The sequence below is a fragment of the Theropithecus gelada genome, chromosome 12 (assembly GCF_003255815.1).
Source record: "Theropithecus gelada isolate Dixy chromosome 12, Tgel_1.0, whole genome shotgun sequence".
NCBI classification, from domain to species: domain Eukaryota; kingdom Metazoa; phylum Chordata; class Mammalia; order Primates; family Cercopithecidae; genus Theropithecus; species Theropithecus gelada.
In genome coordinates, this window is record NC_037680.1 from 46937663 (window position 1) to 46958764 (window position 21102).

Sequence of the window (21102 nt, forward strand, 5' to 3'; positions counted from 1 at the left end):
CTATTTACCTTGAGTTTGCTTGGAGCATCCTAGTTAGTTGTTGATAAAGGAGCTAGCTTTCTCAAAAAGTCAAAAATGCTAATTAAACAAGTGAAGGGAGATTCCATTAACACTGTGTCATTTTCCTGTGATGCATCTACCTTCCTAACTCAAAAATAAACTCCAAGTTTGGGAAGATGTTTATGTGTTCTCTTTGGGAAGCTCACTTATTGGCTGGTAGCTGTCTGTGGTTAATATCTCAAATTGAAGGTCAGTTGCTAGGAACTAGGACATGGTGAACTTCAGCAGATATGATGTGAGAATGCATGTTTGACTTGGGTTTTCTTATATCCCATGATCCACACTTCAGGGCAAATTTTTTTTTTTTTTTTTGAGACAGAGTCTCTTTTTTTTTTTTTTTTTTGAGACGGAGTCTCGCTCTGTCGCCCAGGCTGGAGTGCAGTGGCCAGATCTCAGCTCACTGCAAGCTCTGCCTCCCGGGTTCACGCCATTCTCCTGCCTCAGCCTCCCGAGTAGCTGGGACTACAGGCGCCCGCCACCTCACCCGGCTAGTTTTTTTGTATTTTTTAGTAGAGACGGGGTTTCACCGTGTTAGCCAGGATGGTCTCGATCTCCTGACCTCGTGATCCGCCCGTCTCGGCCTCCCAAAGTGCTGGGATTACAGGCTTGAGCCACCGCGCCCGGCCAAAGAGACAGAGTCTCACTTTGTCGCCAGACTGGAGTGCAGTGGCGCCATCTCAGCTCACTGCAACCTCCGCCTCCCAGGTTCAACCAATTCTCCTGCCTCAGCCTCCTGAGTAGCTGGGACTATAGCTGTGCACCACCATGATCAGCTAATTTTTGTATTTTTACTAGAGACGGAGTTTCACCATGTTGGCCAGGATGGTCTCAATCTCTTGACCTCAAGTGATCCACCTGCCTCAGCCTCTCAAAGTGCTGGGATTGCGTGCACAAGCCACTGTGCCCTGCCTCAAGGCAAATATTTTCATGCCCAATGCATCAGATGATGATGGACAGTTTGGCATAGGAACCAATTTTCAGTTTTTTAACACTTCTTCTATATAGCTGAAGTCACATTATCATCCCCATCAAGGCCTTCAACGTGATCGCCTGTGGACATGAACTTTTGTGTTTTCATTAACCTATCCCCAAACATACTTGCTGTCAACAATGTTGCTCTACAAAGTTGACTAGCAAGGTTGGGCTCACGTGCTCTCTGGAAAACTTGAACATTTTCAAACCCATTTTAATTTAGTTTGAATAAACTTCATCTAAAACTGAATCATATATTCAAGTTTCCAAAAAATTGCTGTTGAAGTTCTCCTAATAGCTCTCTTCTTTCTAATAAAAAGTCAAATTTTTAGTATGATATTTTTAGTATGATAATGCCTCTACTTTTTCTAAAGAAATCTCAATCTCTCACACATGGACACAAAGAGGGGAGCAGCAGACACTGGAACCTACTTGAGGGTGGAGGTCGGGAGGAGGGGGAGGAGCAGAGAAAATGATTATTGGGTATTAAGCTTAGTACCTGGGTGATAGAATAATCTGTACAACAAACCCCCATGACACAAGTTTACCTATATAACAAACTGGAGCGTGTACTCCTGGACCTAAAATAAGAGTTAAAAAAAAGAGAAGAAATTTCAATCTCCCTTAGATCTCTCCTTTCCTTCTTTCCCTTCTGTCCTTCTTCTCTCCCTCCCTCCCCTCCTTCTTCCTTTTCTTTCTTTCTTCTTTGTCTCTCTCCTTATACTACTTATATCTACATCTCTAAAGTTCTGGTTTCTAATCCAAAAGACAATTTCAAATAATGAGAAAATCTGATAAGATCCCTAACCATTTCTCTATCCCTTGTCCCCTTCCTGTATTACCCATAGAAATTCAGCACATTGCTGCTACCTACATTGTATCCTCATCAATACCTTTATTATATTCAGGCTCAGAATGAGTTTCTGCCCAAAAGACCTTTTACGTATTAGGTCTATTTTGAAAAGTTTGAGAAAAGAAAATGGACTCAAGTGGAAAATGTTACAGGAAGCAAAATTTTGTAAAAATGAAATTTATATAAGAGTGCTTCATTATCAACACGTAAAGAAATCTAGATTATAATCCTGCAGGTTGAAAGAAGAGTAACTTTGTACATTTTCACAATTTTATTAACTTCACTTTCTTCACTGGATTACAAGGAAAACATAGTAGTGTTTCAGTTCCAAGTATATTTTGTGAATTAAATAGCAGCTTGTTCCTCACTATAAAACACAAATATGCCAATATATTTTCCACTAGCCTTGCCCTGGTCACCTTAAATTAAGAAGAAACGAGTAAGTATTTGCCATTAAAAGCTGGTAACGGTAGTAATGCCACAACATCTCTGTGTGCATCTTAGTAACTTCTCAGATTTATCTCCTTGATGAGTAGACAAAACAGGAGGAGGGTTGAATTTGTTCTTTTTATCTGAATGGTGTAGGTGGGGAAGACAGACAGCAATAGAGAGCTCTTATGAAACAGAGCTCTAGCAACTGCTGTGCTTAGGAAATTAGATAATAAACAGTCCTGATACCAAAATTCTAATGGCCTAAGATCAACACAGTCTGGAGACGCAGGTGGGAGTGGCCTTCCTCGCTCTGATCCAGACCCTCCCCGGAGAGCTCTTTGTGTCAACAAGAACAGCCAGCGCTCCTGGCCAGCTCCCAGGACTCAGAGTGGGGCTATCATTTTTGTTTGCTTTGCAAATATCTTAATGGGAAGTGGTTCAACACCACCTATGGGTTAATCTGAGGGGTTCTGCTTGGCAGCTGTTAGCTCTGAGAACCACATGGCCGCTCTCGGGTGCAGGGAGTCAGGCTAGCTGTTAACTACCCAGCGCCAGGTTGAGGCATCATCTTTGCTTATTGGATTTACTGACTGGCAGGAAGCACCTTGTTGACTTTTATTTTTAGTTTGTTCCTCCTGGGAGAGCAAGGATGTTATTCTCAGATCCAACTGTGCTTTTCTCTCCAAGGGAGGGCAGTTGTTTAAATTATTTTACTAGCATGAAGCATCCTTTCACCTAAGCTCATTTTCAGAATCTGAAACTTCATTTTAAAAGTGGTGGTCTGGTGAAGGTGGAAGGGGCATTGTTGCCAGAAGAAAGATTTAGTATATTAGCCTGAAGGGAGGGCAAACAGTGGAAGCCACAGCCTTGTCTTCACCTGGGTTCTAAAGAATTGGATAAATAGTGAATTTCTCTGCTCTAGTGTTCCCTTAGTCCTCTCCCCCTCCCTCTCCTCCACCCCAACATGGCTTTCATTGTCTTCTCTTGACCCACAGGCATGTTTCCCTGAGCGTCACAACCAAGTCATACCTTTCTGGATCTGTGTCTGCTGAGATTGACTCAGATGATCTCTTTCTTTATGCTTTCCTTACTGGATTGCAGGCAGAGTAGGATGGTTTCCACAAAGCAGGTTAGGGAAGTACCTGAAGTGATGACAGACATGTAGACAGTTTCCAAATGCCCCATTTGTAAAAATGCAAAAAGTTCAGATTTCTCTGTAGGTCCTGGAAGAAGTGTCTAGCCACCCTCAGGAATAGTGTAACCCTGCTTTTAAAGTCTTATTCTTTCCTGGGGGTTTCCCACACCTACTTGTAGGATTGTCTTGTGGTTGACAACAAGGGCCCTAGAGTCCACTAGACCTGCTACTACAGGGTTAGAACTTTATAAACCCACTTATTTTCTCAAGGCTTCAGTCTCCTCATCTTTAAATGGAAGATCAAATAGCACAATATGTACCTCACCAAGCCATGAAAGTTAAATGAGGTAGCATATACAAAGTATGTAGTATCTCATCTGATGTATAAAAAGAACTCCCAAATCGTCGTGATTAGAGGAGTTGTTGTTATCTCTGAGGCATCCACTTTAAGTCATCCTTAGTATTATGCATTTTTTTCTAAAGTGCTCATTTTGAAGTCTGTTACTCCCAACCCTTTAAAATCATCCAGTGCCAAACTATATGACTATATGAGTATCAAAGTAAATGATGACTAAAGAGTATAATCCATTGAATAAAATAAGGTATCATGAATCCACATGGATGGATGGATGGATGGATGGATAAATGGATGGAGGGAAGGAAGGAAGGAAGGGAAGAGGCTGAGCTCTTCCTTACAATAAAATATGAAATAATAAAGGTAGATGAAATTAAGAAAACAGAAAATCATCATTTGGCAACTACAAAAATAATAATTGTTTCAGGCAATAATTATGAATGGATGCCAACACTACTATGTGAAAGTTTGAGGAGTAATAAGCTATTTGCATAGTCTCAGAGTAAATCCCCATAAGAAACTTATTAATTACAAAAGGACAGTGAAGAAATCTGACAGAAACCACCTTAACCAAGTGATGAAAGTTAGCATCACCAGTAACTGAACAAACTGACAGCATGTGCTTCCTGATATGATACATTGAGAAGAAGACAACATCACTGTTGTGAATTTCTTGCCAAATGTGGATAACCTGAATTTAATCATGAGGAAACAGCAGACAAGTCCAAACGAAGGGAGCCTTTACAAAATGACCGGCCTACCAGCCTGTAGGTTCCAAAATGAAACATGACAGAAGACTAAGAAACTATTCCAGATGAAAGGGGACTAAAGGAATGTTACCTCTGAATGCAACAGATGATCTAGGAATTTCTTTTGCTATAGAAGACACCATTGAAACATTTGGAAAACTGAATACAATCTGTAGATTGGAAAATAGTGTCATATTAATATTAAATTCCTGATTTTGACCATTGTATTCTGATCATATAAGAATATGCCCTTCCTTTTAAAAACACACACACTGAATTATTTAGGGATAAAAGAGTATCAGGTAGTGGCTCATGCCTGTAATCCCAGCACTTTGGGAGGCCAAGGTGGGTGGATCACCTGGGGTCGGGAGTTCGAGACCAGCCTGACCAACATGGTGAAACCCCATTTCTACTAAAACTACAAAAAAATTAGTTGGGCATCGTGGCAGGTGCCTGTAATCCCAGCTACTCGGGAGGCTGAGGCAGAAGAATTGCTCGAACCTGGGAGGTGGAGGTTGTGGTAAACCAAGATTGCACCATTGCACTCCAGCATGGGCAACAAGAGTGAAACTCTGTTTCAAAAAAAGAAAAAAAAAGGATCAGGTTTGCAACTGACTCTCAAATGGTTCAGAAAAAAATTATGCATGTTTGTGTGTGTATGTATCAGTACAGAGAGAGAGGACAAAGCAAATATGTAAGTCTGTTGAGGAATATATAGGATTCCTTATACTATTCTGGCATCTTTTATATTAATATGATTAAATCAGAATAAAAAGTTGCAATAAAAAAACAAGTCAATGCCACTTCTTGCCCTTTAGACAGGGCAGTTCATCAGCCACTTTCTTTTTAGACTCTTGATCCCTCTCCATTCACACCTAAAAGTCTATTCCACGTCACCATTGCCCTGCTTAGTGATGGTCCTCAAGCTTCTCTGCTGTGACATTGCTGACTAGTCACCACCCCCTGCACACAATCTTGTTTAGGCTTTTCGTTTGTAAAAGTTTCTGAAAATGTCCTTCCTTTCTCTCACGCCCCCTCCCTCACCTGTCCTTGGACCCCATCATTTAGTGTCATGTGCGTCACGCACTTCATTTCAGCACTTCTTACTTCTCCTTCCCTGAACTAAGTACTGCTTTCAGAATTAACAGAGGAAAACTGGGTTAAATATTATCTTTTGTCGGGGGGGTGGGTAGGGCAGTGGTGAAAAGAACATCCCCCAGTTACAGCATGAAAAGGGTATAATAAATGGTCTCTGAAGTTTCCTTTTTCTCCACAAGTCTATGCCTTGGCCTAATTCAGTCTTAAAATGCTAGAACTGTAACTCAAAAGTAGCTTAACCCACAAGTTACCTTAAGACTCCACCCAAAGGAAAAGCACAGATTCTAGAAAGGCAGCCACACAGATACCTCATCATTATTATTCTCCCTTGAAGTTTCCGTGTTTACAGATTTGTCTTTCAGACGTGCAAAATCATAAACAATAAGTAACCACATTATTAAGTATATATTTTATTTCTAACTTCTGACTATATATGCATCTCTAATTATTTTAAAATCTTGTCTTGTGTTTTTATTTTGTTCTGCCCAGGAGAACAAATGTAATCATTTTTTCCTTAGCTCAGGCAAGAGTTTTTATTTATATTTTGCTGATGAAGAAGTGGAGAGGTGATTTGCCCAAGTTGGAGTTGCCATATTTGGCAAATAAAAATGCAAGATACTCACTTAGATTTGAATTTTCTAGAAACAACAAATAATCTTTTTTGTATAAGTATGTCCAAATAAGTATTTGAAAATACTTATACTAAATCATTACAAACATACCTTGTTTTATTCCCTTTTGCTTCATTACACTTCACAGATACTGTGTTTTTTATGAACTGAAGGTTTGTCCCACGCTGTGTTAAGCAAGTCTATTTGTGCCATTTTTCCACCAGCATGTGCTTACTTCATGTCTCTGTGTCAGAATTTTTTAGTCATATTTTGAAATTAAGGTATGTACATCTTTTAGACATAAGGCTATTGCACACTTAATAGATAATAGTGTAAAAATAACTTTATATGCACTGGGAAACCAAAAAATGTGTGTGACTCACTTTATTGCGATATTTGCTTTATTGAGGAAGTCTAGAACAAAACCCACAGTATCTCTGAGATGTGTTTGTTGTTAGTCTGGAGTTCAACTTCAGCTAGGTGTCCTGTTTTTTGTTTGTTTGTTTGTTTTTTTGTTGAGACAGGGCCTCACTCTGTCACCCAGGCTGGAGTGCAATGGCATAATCTTGGCTTACTGTAACCTCAACCTTCTGGGCTTAAGTGATCCTGCCATTTCAGCCACCTACGTAGCTGGGACTACAGATGTGCGCCACCATGCCTGAATAAATTTTTTTGTAGAAACAAGGTCTCACTATGTTGCCCAGGCTGGCCTTAAACTTTTGAGCGTAAGCAGTCCTCTCATCGTGGCCTCCCAAAGTGCTAGGAGTGCAGGCATGAGCCGCCACACCCAGCTAGGTGTCCTGTATTTTATCTGGCAACTCCAGTTCAAGTGTTTTAGAACTAATGTATCATGAATATGTATGCATATAGCCTGACTGTATATCATGAAATATATTGCTAAATCTACCAAGTGTTTCTAGCATTCCTCTGACCTCTACATGCCATAACATAGTGTTTTTTGCCCTTTAAGGGCTTTTGAAACCATATTCAGGGATATCAGTTCCTACTTATTTATTAAGGTCTTTATTCAAATGTCACTTTCCATAGCCGTTCAATCTAAAATTGCAGACCCTGCCTCCAATACCTTCTATCCCCCTTCCCTGCTTTAATTTTCCTCTTTGGCACTTAGTTGTATTTAATATGCTACATAGTTACTTTTTTGTTTCAATTTGTGTCTGCCACTTGAATGTAGGTTCATGAGCAGAGGACTATTGGATCTCCTCTGCTGTATCCCCAATACTTAAACAATAGTAGGAGACAAATTTAAAGGTGTTCAGTAAAGACTTGGGAGCTGAATGACTGATGTCTGGGAGCCTATAGAAGACCTTATATTGCACATGTCATACACATTGTTCTTATACAAAATCTCAAGGAGACTTGCCACCAGATTAGAGCCTTCAGTGCGGTAAGATGTGTATAATCTTAGTAAAAGTCCATAGATGCAAGATAAATAGAAGGTCAGGCCAGGGGGTTATACCTCCAGATATCATTGGGCTTCATTTAATCTGCCTCCTAGCAAATTGTCTAGAACTGAATGTTAGTAGCCCCAGGAATCATTCATTAAGATCCTTACTAGAATTGTGTGACTATCTGGAAGAGTCCAGTAACAAAATGCTGCTGAGGCTGAGAGGATGGGCTCTGGTTCAGCCAGATCAGGATTTGTATCTGGTTATGACCTAGGTTACTCAAATAGCCCAAGTGTGGGTTTCCTGGTCTGCGAATTGGGAACACGGGGGACTTATGCTGCTAGCACTGGCATGGGTTGAAATGGATAGTCCAGCCAAGTCCTCAGCACAGTGCCTGACAGAAAAGAAGCTGCTTCCATCACCATCACCCAGGCCACACCACAAATTCCACCTGAGCCCACATAAAGCTCAGCTGTTCTAGCCATGCTGTGGCCCTCGGCCCATGGCTCTGCATCCCTTCAGATCACAGTGCCCTTCTTCACTACTGCATCTTTTGTTTTATCCCCGAACTTCCTCTCAGCTCCCTTGGTTGCTGACAAAGAACTGAAATAAGCTTTATGTGCAGCTCTCAGTTGAGTGTTCTTTTTTCCAATAAAGCAAGCATTCTCAGCAGAATGAAGAAAAGCCTTCTGCTCCTACCTTAGACTTTTACACAGTGACAGCTGCCTGCAGTAAAGTAGTGAAGGAGGGAAAAGAAAATAAATGAGAATGCAAGGACTGGCAAATTAAGACTGTATGGGCTCACGGTTGGGGAAAAGCAATGAGGCAAACAAATATGATCACATTTAAAGGGCTCAGTGGGATTTGAGAAATTAGCATAAGTGCATAAATCTAACTACTGCTAACTTAGAGCAATGGCATTATGAGACAGTCATCAGCCTTTTTGAGCCCTTCTGATGAATTTGTCCTTGAGCCATGTTCTAAAACTTAAAATAATTGTGTGTTTTAGAGCAAACAAATATCCATATATTTAGATGTAACTTGCATATTCAACTCATTCAGTAATGATTGGGGTGGGATGCAGTGCATGCATTCAGAATTGTTCTAAAAGTTACTGGGTATCCAAACCTAATGAGAAAAAAATAATACAAAACCTGTGAAGCTTATTCCTTCTTGTTTCCTTTATTTTCCTGCAATAATGGTGATCTTATTTTGTACTGTTACTGTTTCTCCTTTCCTATGCTCTTTGTATTTCCTTCATACCACACATTAAAGCCCAGGAATAATGTTTTTCCTCTTTAGAAATCAAGAAATACCAATTAAAATAATAATGAGGCATACTTTGCAGAGATAAGCAAAGATTTAAAAGACAGATTATTCCCAGCACTGGCAATGTGACAGGAAATGGGCCCTTTCATACTTTTTGTGGATATGAGTGTTAATTTTTGTTGCTTTTTAGAGAACTTGATGACATAATTTCAAAACTTTAAAATAGAAAAAAAGTTTCTCACCCTTTGACCTGACAGCTTTATGTATAAGATTTATCCTAGGGGGATAACTGGATGAGCACTCCTAACTCTGGCACCAAATATTTAATGATCCATTGCTTATAATGTGAAAAATTTATAAACAACTTAAATATCCAAACATAAGAGATTAGTTAAATCTTGATAATCACCCAATAGAAGACTATATAGCTATAAATATGATATACATGTACCTGTGCATGTATGTGTGTTATATACAAATATGTGGAAAGATGCTCAAAATGATAAAAGGTAGGTTAAAATGACAAATATGATGAGCTATTATTATTATTATTTTTTGAGACGGAGTCTCGCTCTGTCGCCCAGGCTGGAGTGCAGTGGCCGGATCTCGGCTCACTGCAAGCTCCGCCTCCCGGGTTTACACCATTCTCCTGCCTCAGCCTCCCAAGTAGCTGGGACTACAGGCGCCCGCCACCTCACCCGGCTAGTTTTTTTGTATTTTTTAGTAGAGACGGGGTTTCACCGTGTTAGCCAGGATCATCTCGATCTCCTGACCTTGTGATCCGCCTGTCTCGGCCTCCCAAAGTGCTGGGATTACAGGCTTGAGCCACCACGCCTGGCCTATTATTTTTAAAAATATATTTTATGTGCATAGAAAAGTATCTGAAAAGATATATGCAAGAAACTAATTATATCTGGATATGGACATTTTCCCTAGTCTTTATTTTCTTCTCATAGAATATCTGTATTTTATACAGTACAACAATAAATATGTATTATTTTTAATCGTACAAAATAATTTTTGATCAGAAAAACGGGAAAAAGAGCAACATTTTGCCATCAGTTCTTTTAGTCATTTACTTTGGGTGAAAGGCAGATATTACTACATTTTCATTGGTTAGTGACTGGTGAATATTCAGACAACTTGAGAATTTGGAGCATTTTCATCAGCTAAAAAATAAAATACAAAGCTAATGAGCACAGCAGTAGCTAGAGCTCTGATATCTCAAAAGCCAAGTGGTTTGTGGTACTTGCTCTGGTTTGCTGTCCTCCCTTGGAAAATTTTATACAGGATGCTTTCAGTAGGTGATTTGCAGACACTTTTAGATGGTGAGAAAGTAGCACTAGACAAATCAGTTGCAAATTGATTTTCAGTGTGGTTATGCTCAATATATTGTGTAAATACAGCAGGCAGCCTCCAATTCTTCCTAGAGTGGAAGTAAATGGGGGAGTTGATGCAGAAAAGGCTTTTCAGAGGAGCTGACACCTGTGCTAAAGGGTAAGAATGCAATGACCAGGTGAACAAGAGAAGAGGGAACATTCAAAAGCATGAAAATCAGAATATAGCCCTTGGAGATTTTGTAGGTACTTGACAAAAGCTTATTTGTGGTGGTGGTGCTGGCAGTGAATAGGAAACAAAAGTGTTCTATAAATCCTAGCTTTCCGGTTTTTGTAATAAAACGTGCATTAATTTACACATTTTGGGGTGCCTTTTAACTTAACCCACAATGACACACAATAACACAATAGATAGTTTGTATTTTTCTTAAGACATTTGTTACCTTCCAATCCTCTGTGTCTTCAAAGCTATTTAAATAACTACATAAAGTAAGAAAAAAATCCAATAATACCCAACTGATGCAAATCAGGGAAGGAGTGATACATAGTGACAATGTTGGGGGATTCATATCTGGGTGTTCTTCCGCATTTATACCCTTAGTCTTTGGAATGTTCAAATTCCATATAAAAACTAAATAAGAATGCTTGAGTTGCCAGTTGGGGTTCAAGACTATGCCAAGTTCATATGAAAATCCTGTTGGCACTTAAGTCAGCACTGCATCATTAATAATGGACAGTGTCCTCTTCTCTGATGTCATTCCTTAAATGTCTTAATATACCTTCATAATTTGAATTTACTAAAACCGTTTCTGAAGATGTGTATGCTTTCTATTATCTCTTATGGTAATAACTTCCATAAAGGAAGTTATATGAATTGTTTATCTGAAACCTGCCTCCCTCAAGATTCTTGGGGCCCTACTATTTAAAAGTGTCCTGGTCTCAGCCAGGCGCAGTGGCTCACGCCTGTAATCCCAGCACTTTGGGAGGCTGAGGCGGGTGGATCACAAGGTCAGGCGTTAGAGACCAGCCTGGCCAACATAGTGAAACCCCGTCTCTACTAAAAATACAAAAAATTAGCCAGGCACGATGGTGGGCACTTGTAATCCCAGCTACTTGGGAGACTGAGGCAGGAGAATTGCTTGAACCTGGAGGGCGGATGTTGCAGTGAGCGGGATGACAGTGTGATACTCTGTCTGGAAAAAAAAAAAAAAAGAAAAAATATCCTGGTCTCAGGAGGCTGAGATATGAGGATCACCTGAGCCTGAGAGGTTGAGGCTGCAGTGAGCCATGATCTCACCACTGTACTCCATCCTGGGTGACAGAGTTAGACCCTGTCTCAAAAATAGGAATAATTCTGGTCTGATCATATCTTCTGCAGAGTGGTTTTACTGCTGCTTCTTGGGAATAAGAAATTGGCCTTCTCTTATTAGGAGCTCTTTGATTTTTTTTTTTTTTTTTTTTGGTGGGGAAGCTGGAGTGCAGTGGCACAATCACAGCTCACTGCAGCCTCGACCTTCCAGGCCCAGATGATCCTCCCACCCCACCCCAGCTTCCTGAGTAGCTGGGACTACAAGGGCATGCCACCCTGTCTGGCTAGTTTTTGTATTTTTCGTAGAGACAGGGTTTCACCATCTTCCCCAGGCTACTCTCTAACTCTTGGATTCAAGGAATCTTCCCGCCTCAGCCTCCCAAAGTGTTGGGATTATAGGCTTGAGTCACCACGCCCAGCCAAGAGCTCTTTGGTTTTCGTTCAAAGTTATCAAAAAAGTAGAAACAAATTACTTGGTTATGCTGATTAGCCTTTCTTTTGGGGCTACCAAATGAGACACAAATTTACTAGGAGAAATTCTCCGAAATTTAGAGACGATGGGAAGCCAACAAAAATCAACCAACGTTGAATTTGCTATTTTGAAATTGGAGTATGCTTTCAAGTGTGAACAAATAAATGGATTTCTCAGTTTGTCTCCAAGCCATTCTAACTTAAAATTGATAAAAGATAATCTTGAAAACTTTATCAAAATTAATAAAAAGTACACAAAGAAACTAAGTAAAGTTTAGAAAATGGAGAATCTGAGGGGAGCCAGTGTGTCTCAACATCTATCCAACCAAAAAGGTACTGATTCTAACCCTAACATAGAAAAAGGCCAGTTACTAGACAAGCTTGACTGATCAGATACATCCTCAAAGACCACCCTGCTTCTTTTGCTTTAATTCTAACGTGTAATTTAGTCTCCAGAGTGTATCAGCCAACCAGTGAGAGGAAAAGTATAGTCCAGATCATACCGTTCATTGTGAAATCACACTGGTATATTCTACATTTCAAATATGACTCTTTTGAGGTTGGTTATTGCAACTCAGCTCTCCCCAAAATCATCATCCCTCAATGAACTGACAAATTGAATTTTGGAGCCTGTGAAGCTGAGGCCCAGTCCCTGGACCACGGTGACTTCACCTAGTGCCACCAGCACAGCGTGACCGAGCCAGCTGGCCGCATGGATCTCTGCTGCAGAAGAAGGGAGATGCTGAGTATTCTCAGCAGCCCGCTACTCAGGAGCCAGCCTTCACCTTGCCCCTCATCCGCTCACACTGGGATGCGGGTTTAAGAGAGGGAATTAGATGTGAGTTTTGTCTGGGGGCCTTTTCAGGACAGATGCCCAGCAGAAGGGTTCTCAACGGTGACTGAGAGTTTCCGTCTCCCCTAGAACCCACAGTTCAGTGAACTGACTTCAGTGGAGCGGTTGAGCCCCAGAGGCAATCTGTTTGAGACTTCAGTTATGCTTCCAAGAGGCCAACGGAGCCCTAGAAATATGTGATGAATTATACAAAGAGGGACAACTGCTTTCTATTCACCACACTTTGATAGCCATATTCACTGCTTCTGCCCAGATTACCAACAGAAGTTGAGGACAGTGTTATTTGTTAAAAAAAATTTCCTAGGGATTCAAAAAACAGTATCACACTTCATAAATGAATTAATTCCTTAATGTCATCTGATACCAATACATAGTCAAATTTTCCCAATTATTCTAAGAATGTCCTTTGCACATGTTTATCCAGGCCAGGATCCAATCTAGAATGTTACAGTGCATCGAGTCGTTATTTCACCTAAATCTCTTTTGATATAGAGTAGTCACTTTTTTCAAAACACTGACTTTTCCAGAGGATCGAGCCATAAAATGGGATTATCTCATAAAATAGCTCACCTTCTGTATTTAGCTGCTTGCTTCCTGTGGTCTCATCCAGCTTGTCCCCCATGCCCTGTGTTTTATGTAGACTGTAAGTTAGATCCAAGGACTTAATCCAATTTAAGTTAAATGTTTTTGACCAAAAGGAAAAAATACATCATGGGCGATATCACATACGTCATGTTGCCTCACATTATAAGACAATGTTGTCGTGGCATTAGTGGTGTTAAAATTGAGCACTGCATTAAAATAGTGACCTTCTGATTTCTCCAGTGTACATTGCTCCTCTTGTGAAATGAAAGAAAGTGGTAAATCACTGGCATGGTGGTACTTTGGCGCCATATGAATGTCCTGTTCCCTATTAACTGTTTGTCTAATGATTTATCAGCAATTAATGTTTTTTTGTTTGTTTGTTTGAGATAGAGTCTTACTCCGGCTGCCCAGGCTGGATGGAGTGCAGTGGTGTGATCTTGGCTCAGTGCAGCCTCGACCTCCAGGGCTCAGGCGATGCTTCCACCTCAGCCTCCTGAGTAGCTGGGACTACAGGTGCACATCACTATGGCCCAGCTAATTTTTTGTATTTTTAGTAGAGATAGGGTTTCGCCATGTTGCCCAGGCTAGTCTCCAACTCCTGTACTCAAACAATCCACCTGCCTCGACCTCCCAAAGTGCTAGGATGCCAGGTGTGAGCCACCACACCCAGCAACAATTGATAATTTTGGCCTGATAATTTCTCTCTGGCATCGCCTTTTCCATAGTCAGTATACCATAGTCTTATGGTATACTGCTTACCTGTTATGATTTGAAGCGAATCACTGGCTTCTTGATGCTTAACTCCTTTATCTGTAAAAATAGGTTATTTTAGGAAGCAGAGGCAGGAGGATCGCTTGAGGCCAGGGGTTCGAGACCAGCCTGGGCAACATAGTGAGACCTCATCTCTCCAAATAATAAAAAATTAGCCAGGTGTGGTGGTAGCACATGCCTGTAGTCCCATCTACTTTGAAGTCTGCGGTGGGAGGATCACTTGAGCCCAGGAGTTGGAGGCTGCAATGAGCCATGATCATGTTACTACACTCTAACCTGGGCAACAGAATGTGATTCTACCTCAAAAAACAAACAAACAAACAAAAACCAAAAAGAACCAATCCAAGTTGCTGTCAGCAGTATGTAACATGCTTTGCTTGGCGCCTGGTGGTCTGTATCCATGCAATAACCATTGGCTTTTTTTTTTCTTTCTTTTTAAAAAATATTTTTAAAATTCAATTAAATAGAGACAAGGTCTTGCTATATAGCCCAGGCTAATCTTGAACTCCTATGCTCAAGCAGTTCTCCCACCTCCACCTCCCCAGTAGCTGGGATTGTAAGCTTGAGTCATGGCTTTTTATTATTGTGCTTTTCCTTATTTTGGTAATGGTGGATTGCAGAGCAGTATCCAGTCTCATATCCCTGAGGCAAAAAAAAAAAAAAAAAAACTCTACAAAGGAGTTGAGGAAGTTAGATTTTTTTTGTTTTGAGTTTTGTTTTTTTTTTTTTAATTATACTTTAAGTTCTAGGGTACATGTGGATAACGTGCAGGTTTGTTACATACGTATACCTGTGCCATGTTGGCGTGCTGCACCCATCAACTCTTCAGCACCCATCAACTCGTCATTTACATCAGGTATAACTCCCAGTGCAATCCCTCCCCCCTCCCCCCTCCCCGTGATAGGCCCCGATGTGTGGTGTTTCCCTTCCCGAGTCCAAGTGATCTCATTGTTCAGTTCCCACCTATGAGTGAGAACATGCGGTGTTTGGTTTTCTGTTCTTGCGATAGTTTGCTGAGAATGATGGTTTCCAGCTGCAAGTTAGATTTTTTAAGAAAACTGATGTGTACCGTTTTCTTAAAAGCAAGATGTGTTCTAAGAATCAGTAGTGCCTCAACATGCTACAAAGGAGAAGGGTCCATTGTTAAAATAATGTCTAGGAAATGTCTCCCATTCTTTTCCTTTCTTGAAGTCTCATTGAACATATGATTAAACTAAAGTTTCCAGAAAGCCTCTCAGGAAAGAAACCTAGGCTAATCTTGTAGGCTAATCTAGTATTTTCTAATTTATTTGCCTGTAGACACTACTCCCTGACCTCTGCCGCTGACTTTTCTTAAACACACACAAACATTACATTGAGCTGCCTTGGATTCTTCCAAAGGCTTGAATGAAGAGGGAATCAGAGAAGCTGACTCCCTGTGGAGAGTTGGGAGGTGTCTACCAATGACTTTGGATTCTGAAAAGCCACACAAGCTAGAGGAGTTGTCAAGAGGTTCAGTTTTTGAGGGGTCAGGAAAGGCATAAATTGGAGGCCAGGTAGTAATTCAACAGCTAAACTCTCTTTCTTAGACTTTCTCCTAGAGGATCTTAGAATCCACCCATCCTATAGGTGTGTTACAGCTACTGGGACTTGCCTAGGCCAGACAGAAGTGAGTACTTTGGGCCAATGCTTAGATACTGAAGGATATAGAATATATTATGGTTCAGAGGAAGAGCAGAGGATTTGGAGTCAGACAAACATGGGTAAATGCCTTCGTTCTACCAGGTATTTACCATGATACCTGGGAAAAATCTCTTAACCTCTCTGAACCTCTTTCTTCATCTATATAATATATACAATTAAAGTACTTAGACCAAATGGTTGTGAAGCTTTCTTAAATACTTAAAAGCATTTTTTAAAATGAAGTAGTATATAAATGATAGTTAATTTAATTTTAATAGTAAGAGTATTCTTACTACATGACCCCACATTTTGTGGATTGACTAATCATTGTTTTATTTATTCAAATGGTTAATATTTATTGAGCATTTACTATGTACCAGGCACTGGGTAGGTACTTACATAGAGCGTGAACTAGAGCAGATCCAGTCCCTGACTTCATGTAGCTTACATTCCATTGTGGGAGACATATGATAAGCAAATATACACACAAATAAATATAGAATTATAGTCCCCTCCTTCCAGGTACTGATGTGATAATTTTTAAATGGGAATATTGCTTATAATATATATTTTGAAGGTAATATCCACAAATAAATATATGGAAATGAATTTGTCAACTTAAGTAAAGAATAAGATTAATAATAACAAATTGTTAGAGACCTTAGGAATAATTTATCTCAATCTCCTCATTTTATAGATGAGGAAAACTAGGACCAGGAATACTATAGAAACTTACCCAAAGTCACATGTTTGTTGTGTCATGCATGTCACATGTGTGCATGTGTGTGAGGCAGGGGTCAGAACACAGATTTCCCTTCTTTACTCAGTGCTTTCCATCTGCTGGTTCCGTCTGAAAGGCATTATGAGTGGCTCCTGTTTTATCTGTGTGTTACAAGCACACTTTTATACAACATGTTCTCATTATAAAAAATTGAGGACCCAGACCAATTGATTTTTCCAAACTTTGTTCCATGAAGGATTACAATTTTACTAGATGTTAATAGGCTATCACTTTCAGCTTCTTGGTCAAATTACTTTTGGACACCCTGCAACCTCCCTGAATCTTTACTATAGAGATCCATAAATGTGTATTGTAATTTTAAAAGATTATTCCTGCAGTAAGGAAACCTTTTAAACTATGCCCAACCTAACATTCCCCAAACTTACTTGATTACAGAATCCATTTTAAATTCTGTAGCCATGAATGTGATTCATGTGCTGTGCAGGAAGTGTAGCCTTAGCATCCATTTAGTTGGCTCCTTGGTAAAGGTTGTGGAAGCCCATTAGAGCTCACTAAACCAAAGCCAATCACACAACTTTAAAAGGAGCAGTTCCTTGGATCTTAGGAATTCAGGCAGACTGTGGATGTGTGTAACATGTAGGAGCAACACCCAGTAGGATTCATTTTCTTAAGGTGACCATGTCCTTTTAACCCAGGACTGAAATGGGAAACCATGGAAGCCTAAAGAGTATGTTTTGATACATCTTTGACACAATCCTCTTTAAGTTTTGCTATTATTATTTTCAAGTCTTTTGAAATTATTATTATTGTTATCTTTTCAGGCATTCACAAGCCCGGAGTTCTCCAAAAGGGTGTGATATCTTCACAGGACATGCAAACAAGGTAGCTGGATATTGTGATTCCAAAGTAACTGTGTGTCATTCCTTCAGACTCATCCAGGTTCATAGCATGAAGCTTGTCTGTGACTGCTTGGTTGGGCCATCCAAATTTGAAACTGTTAGTGATATTTTGAAGTCTTTGAGACAAAAGCCTAGCTTGCTAAAGAACTTTGGTTCAGTAGAGACACAGGGAGGTACAGTGGAGAGAGAATCAAAAGCCTGGAAATTTGCTGCTGAGAATAAATGTTAGCTGCTCCCTGAGGTGATTTGTCTGTGCACTCCACTCTCTACAGATGTTAGAGCCTCTTTTTGAGTAAGGACCCGAGGTTCTTTGGTAGCACTTTGATATCCTGCTCGAATTCAATATGTGAAATGGAGGCGTCTCTCTGTGACTTGGAGCCCACAGCAGGCTTTGAAGTCTGATCCAATTTTTGCTGCCTACTATTTGATGTTGAAAGGATGAAATGAAGAAAATGTACAGTTTTTGCCAGTAACTCTGCTGAGCATATGTAAGATTAAAAAAACAAACTCCTTTGGATGATGTACTTAGAAATGTTAAGCAGATTAATACCTTCCTATAGGTTTTCTTTTTTCTTTCTTAGAGATAAAAAATAAGTATAGGTGAAAATCAGCACATAGCTGTTTTATATTCTGGACCATAATTAATTTAACAGGAAGCTAGGTTGACTCGTTCTGAAGAAGAAATAAATGAATGAAGCAAAAGATGTTGAGACTTGGCTTCTAATTGCCCCAAGGAGAGGACCTCCATTCAATTCTATGCAAGACGGGAGCAACTTACAAATGACTCCAATATACGTAGCCTCTTGCTTTTAGTCAGGGTTAAGTGCCCCTTTGTTAAATAGAAGCCATGTCCTTAAGGCTGTTTCATCAGAGGATAATAATAATATTTCTCTTACTGGGTTTTTCTGAAGCACTCGATTTCTGGGACTGATTTGCTGTCTTCTCGGATATGCCATCCTGCTCCAGATCACCAAGGACTGAGTCTCTGGGGAGCCCCTCAAAAACCTGGTAAGAAGAACATTTTGAATTGCATGCTGCTTCTACCATTTGCTTGTTTGCGTACTTTGGGCAGGACTCAATTAGATAGTAATATGACCAAATGTTGGCAAAAACTTTTGGGAAGCCATACATGCTGGATGTAAAACTTGTATTAAAGGTAGTTTTACCATGTACCCATGTCATTTAAGATAATGAACATCAAAGTCCATGCTTTTCCATTTACTTAACCTTAAACTAGGATACTGTTCTAAAATTTCATTTTATTAAAGGGAAGATAAACAGCTGACCAGCTTTTAGTGGAGCAGATCATGCAGGGTCGAAATCTAGGAGTTGATAAAGAATATGGATTTAGAAAGTAGTTCTGCCCTTTTGGCAACATGGCCATTCTTTGAGCAAGAAGACAGACATGCCTTTGGGAAACAACTGTTTCTGGCTCATTTTCTAAATTTCTTGCTACAGAATATAGTAAAAGTCAGTTTCAGGTTTGCATGCAGCTATAACCAGTGCTTCTGAAAGATAAAATAGAAACATAATTGTAAGAAATATTTACAAGCTAGAAGATATTAAGGACTACGTGAACCTTTCCAAGAAAAGAAATGCTCCTGATGTTACACTTAATGTCAACCTCATCTGTTTTTCTGAAATATAATTTCTCAGATCTCTTCAGTTTTCTTCTTAGCTTGTTTATCAGTGACAAAGTAGCACAGTATGAAGTGGGAAATGCATAATAAATGTGTTATGACTTCAGTCAGTCTGTATGGATCTTAAACTCTTGGAGAGAGACAAGAGGATGAGTCCATTATAGCAGAACCTTTTAAATGGACGTATAGTAAATGATAAACCTGACAAAGGAAATATTTTCCTCATAGCCAGACAGTATTCAGGAATAAGGTCACAATGAAGTGGGGGTAAAAGTAGTACAAAAAAAGAGGAGAGAATTTAGGGGAAAAACAGTATAATGGAGCAAAATTCATTATGCAAGAGTTTGGTTGGTGCTTTTCTCTATCCAAACAGATAGTCTCTATATTTTAATTGGAGTGTTTAGAGCATTTATATTTAATGTGATTATTGATATGTTTTGGTTTAAATCTATCATCTTGCTATTTATTTTCCATTTGTCCTATCTAGTTTTTGTTCTCTCTTGGTATTCTATTTTTAAATAGATGTAATTCCTAAAAAGAAAAATTGTAAGTATGGTTGAATAGCTAAACCATACTGGCAGGTTCTGGCATCAGACCTGCCTGGATTCAAATCTCTGGTCTCGTGTGTGTGTGTGTGTGTGTGTGTGTGTGTGTGTGTGTGTGTGTTTTCTCTTTTTTTTTTGAGATGGAGTCTGGCTCTGTCGCCCAGGCTGGAGTGCAGTAGCGCAATCTCTGCTCAGTGCAAGCTCCGCCTCCCAGGTTCACACCATTCTGCCTCAGCCTCCCGAGTAGCTGGGACTACAGGCGCCCGCCACTATGCCCGGCTAATTTTTTATATTTTTAGTAGAGACGGGGTTTCACCGTGTTAGCCAGGATGGTCTCGATCTCCTGACCTCGTGATCCACCCACCTCAGCCTCCCAAAGTGCTGGGATTACAGGTGTGAGCCACTGTGCCTGGCTGGGTCTCCTGTGTTAATCAAGCTATGTAGCAACTCCTTACCTTAGTACCTATTCATGTAAAGTGAGGGAAATAGTAATGCATATCTGAGAGGTTTCACTTAGGATTAAATGAGCTAGTGTAAGTAAAGGGCATAGCATAGTGTCTGGCTCATAGTAAGGGTTTAGTAAATGTCAGATGCTGTTATGGTAATTATTGTTATTGATATTATATAAATACAGAGTTAATCTATGAACATGAATACTAGGTAGAGAAATAAAGTTCTTTTGGTAAGACATTAAGTTTTGGTGTGATAGTTTGGGGAAGTAAAAATACATTACATTTTGAATTTATTAAAAAGAAAAGAGACTTGTTGGATTACAATAATCTTTCCCATTCTTTAGGAAAGTGTCTTAAAAAGTCAAATGTATTAATAAGTAACACATCTGATTTGCTATAAATGGCTTATATGCACGTTCTTTCTAGAGTTGTCTCTCCCTTTCAGTCTAAATGATTTTCTATTGGGTCTGCCACCATCAACATTATTGCCCCTTACACTCTTATAAACAGCATCCTAAGTAGTCTTCCTGCCTCCATTCTCCTTTAGTTTATCTTATGCCAACAGAAACCTAAGATTTCTAAAGCAAAATCCTAATCGTGACCTTCTCTCCCTCCACACTTTTCAGTGACTCCCTAGTATCCCAGCATGACCTTCAAGGCTTTCTTTGTTCTAGTCCTAATCTTCTTTTCTAGCTCTAACTTCTACTGCTCTCTCTTTTTCATTCTGTGCTTCAGAATCTCCAAACTATTCTGTTTTCTCTGAACATGCCTGGTGTGTTCTTTCCCTCCTCTGTGACTGTTCATGCTGCCTCTTCTAGTCCATATATCCTTCTTCCTCATTTACTTTTCAAAATCCTCTCCATTCTTCAAGGTCCACAATGGCTCCCTACTCTTTT

General features: G+C 39.8%; 1 protein-coding gene across 1 annotated transcript in view; it reads left to right on the forward strand.

Annotated features, from left to right (window-relative positions):
- The window catches only part of MYO3B (myosin IIIB), a 489035-nt gene that overhangs the window by 359231 nt on the left and 108702 nt on the right, over nt 1-21102 (forward strand). Inside the window, exons 31-32 of the mRNA XM_025405350.1 lie at nt 17492-17552; nt 18481-18577. Of these exons, the coding sequence (XP_025261135.1) occupies nt 17492-17552; nt 18481-18577 (158 nt within the window). The remainder of the gene's footprint in view (nt 1-17491; nt 17553-18480; nt 18578-21102) is intronic.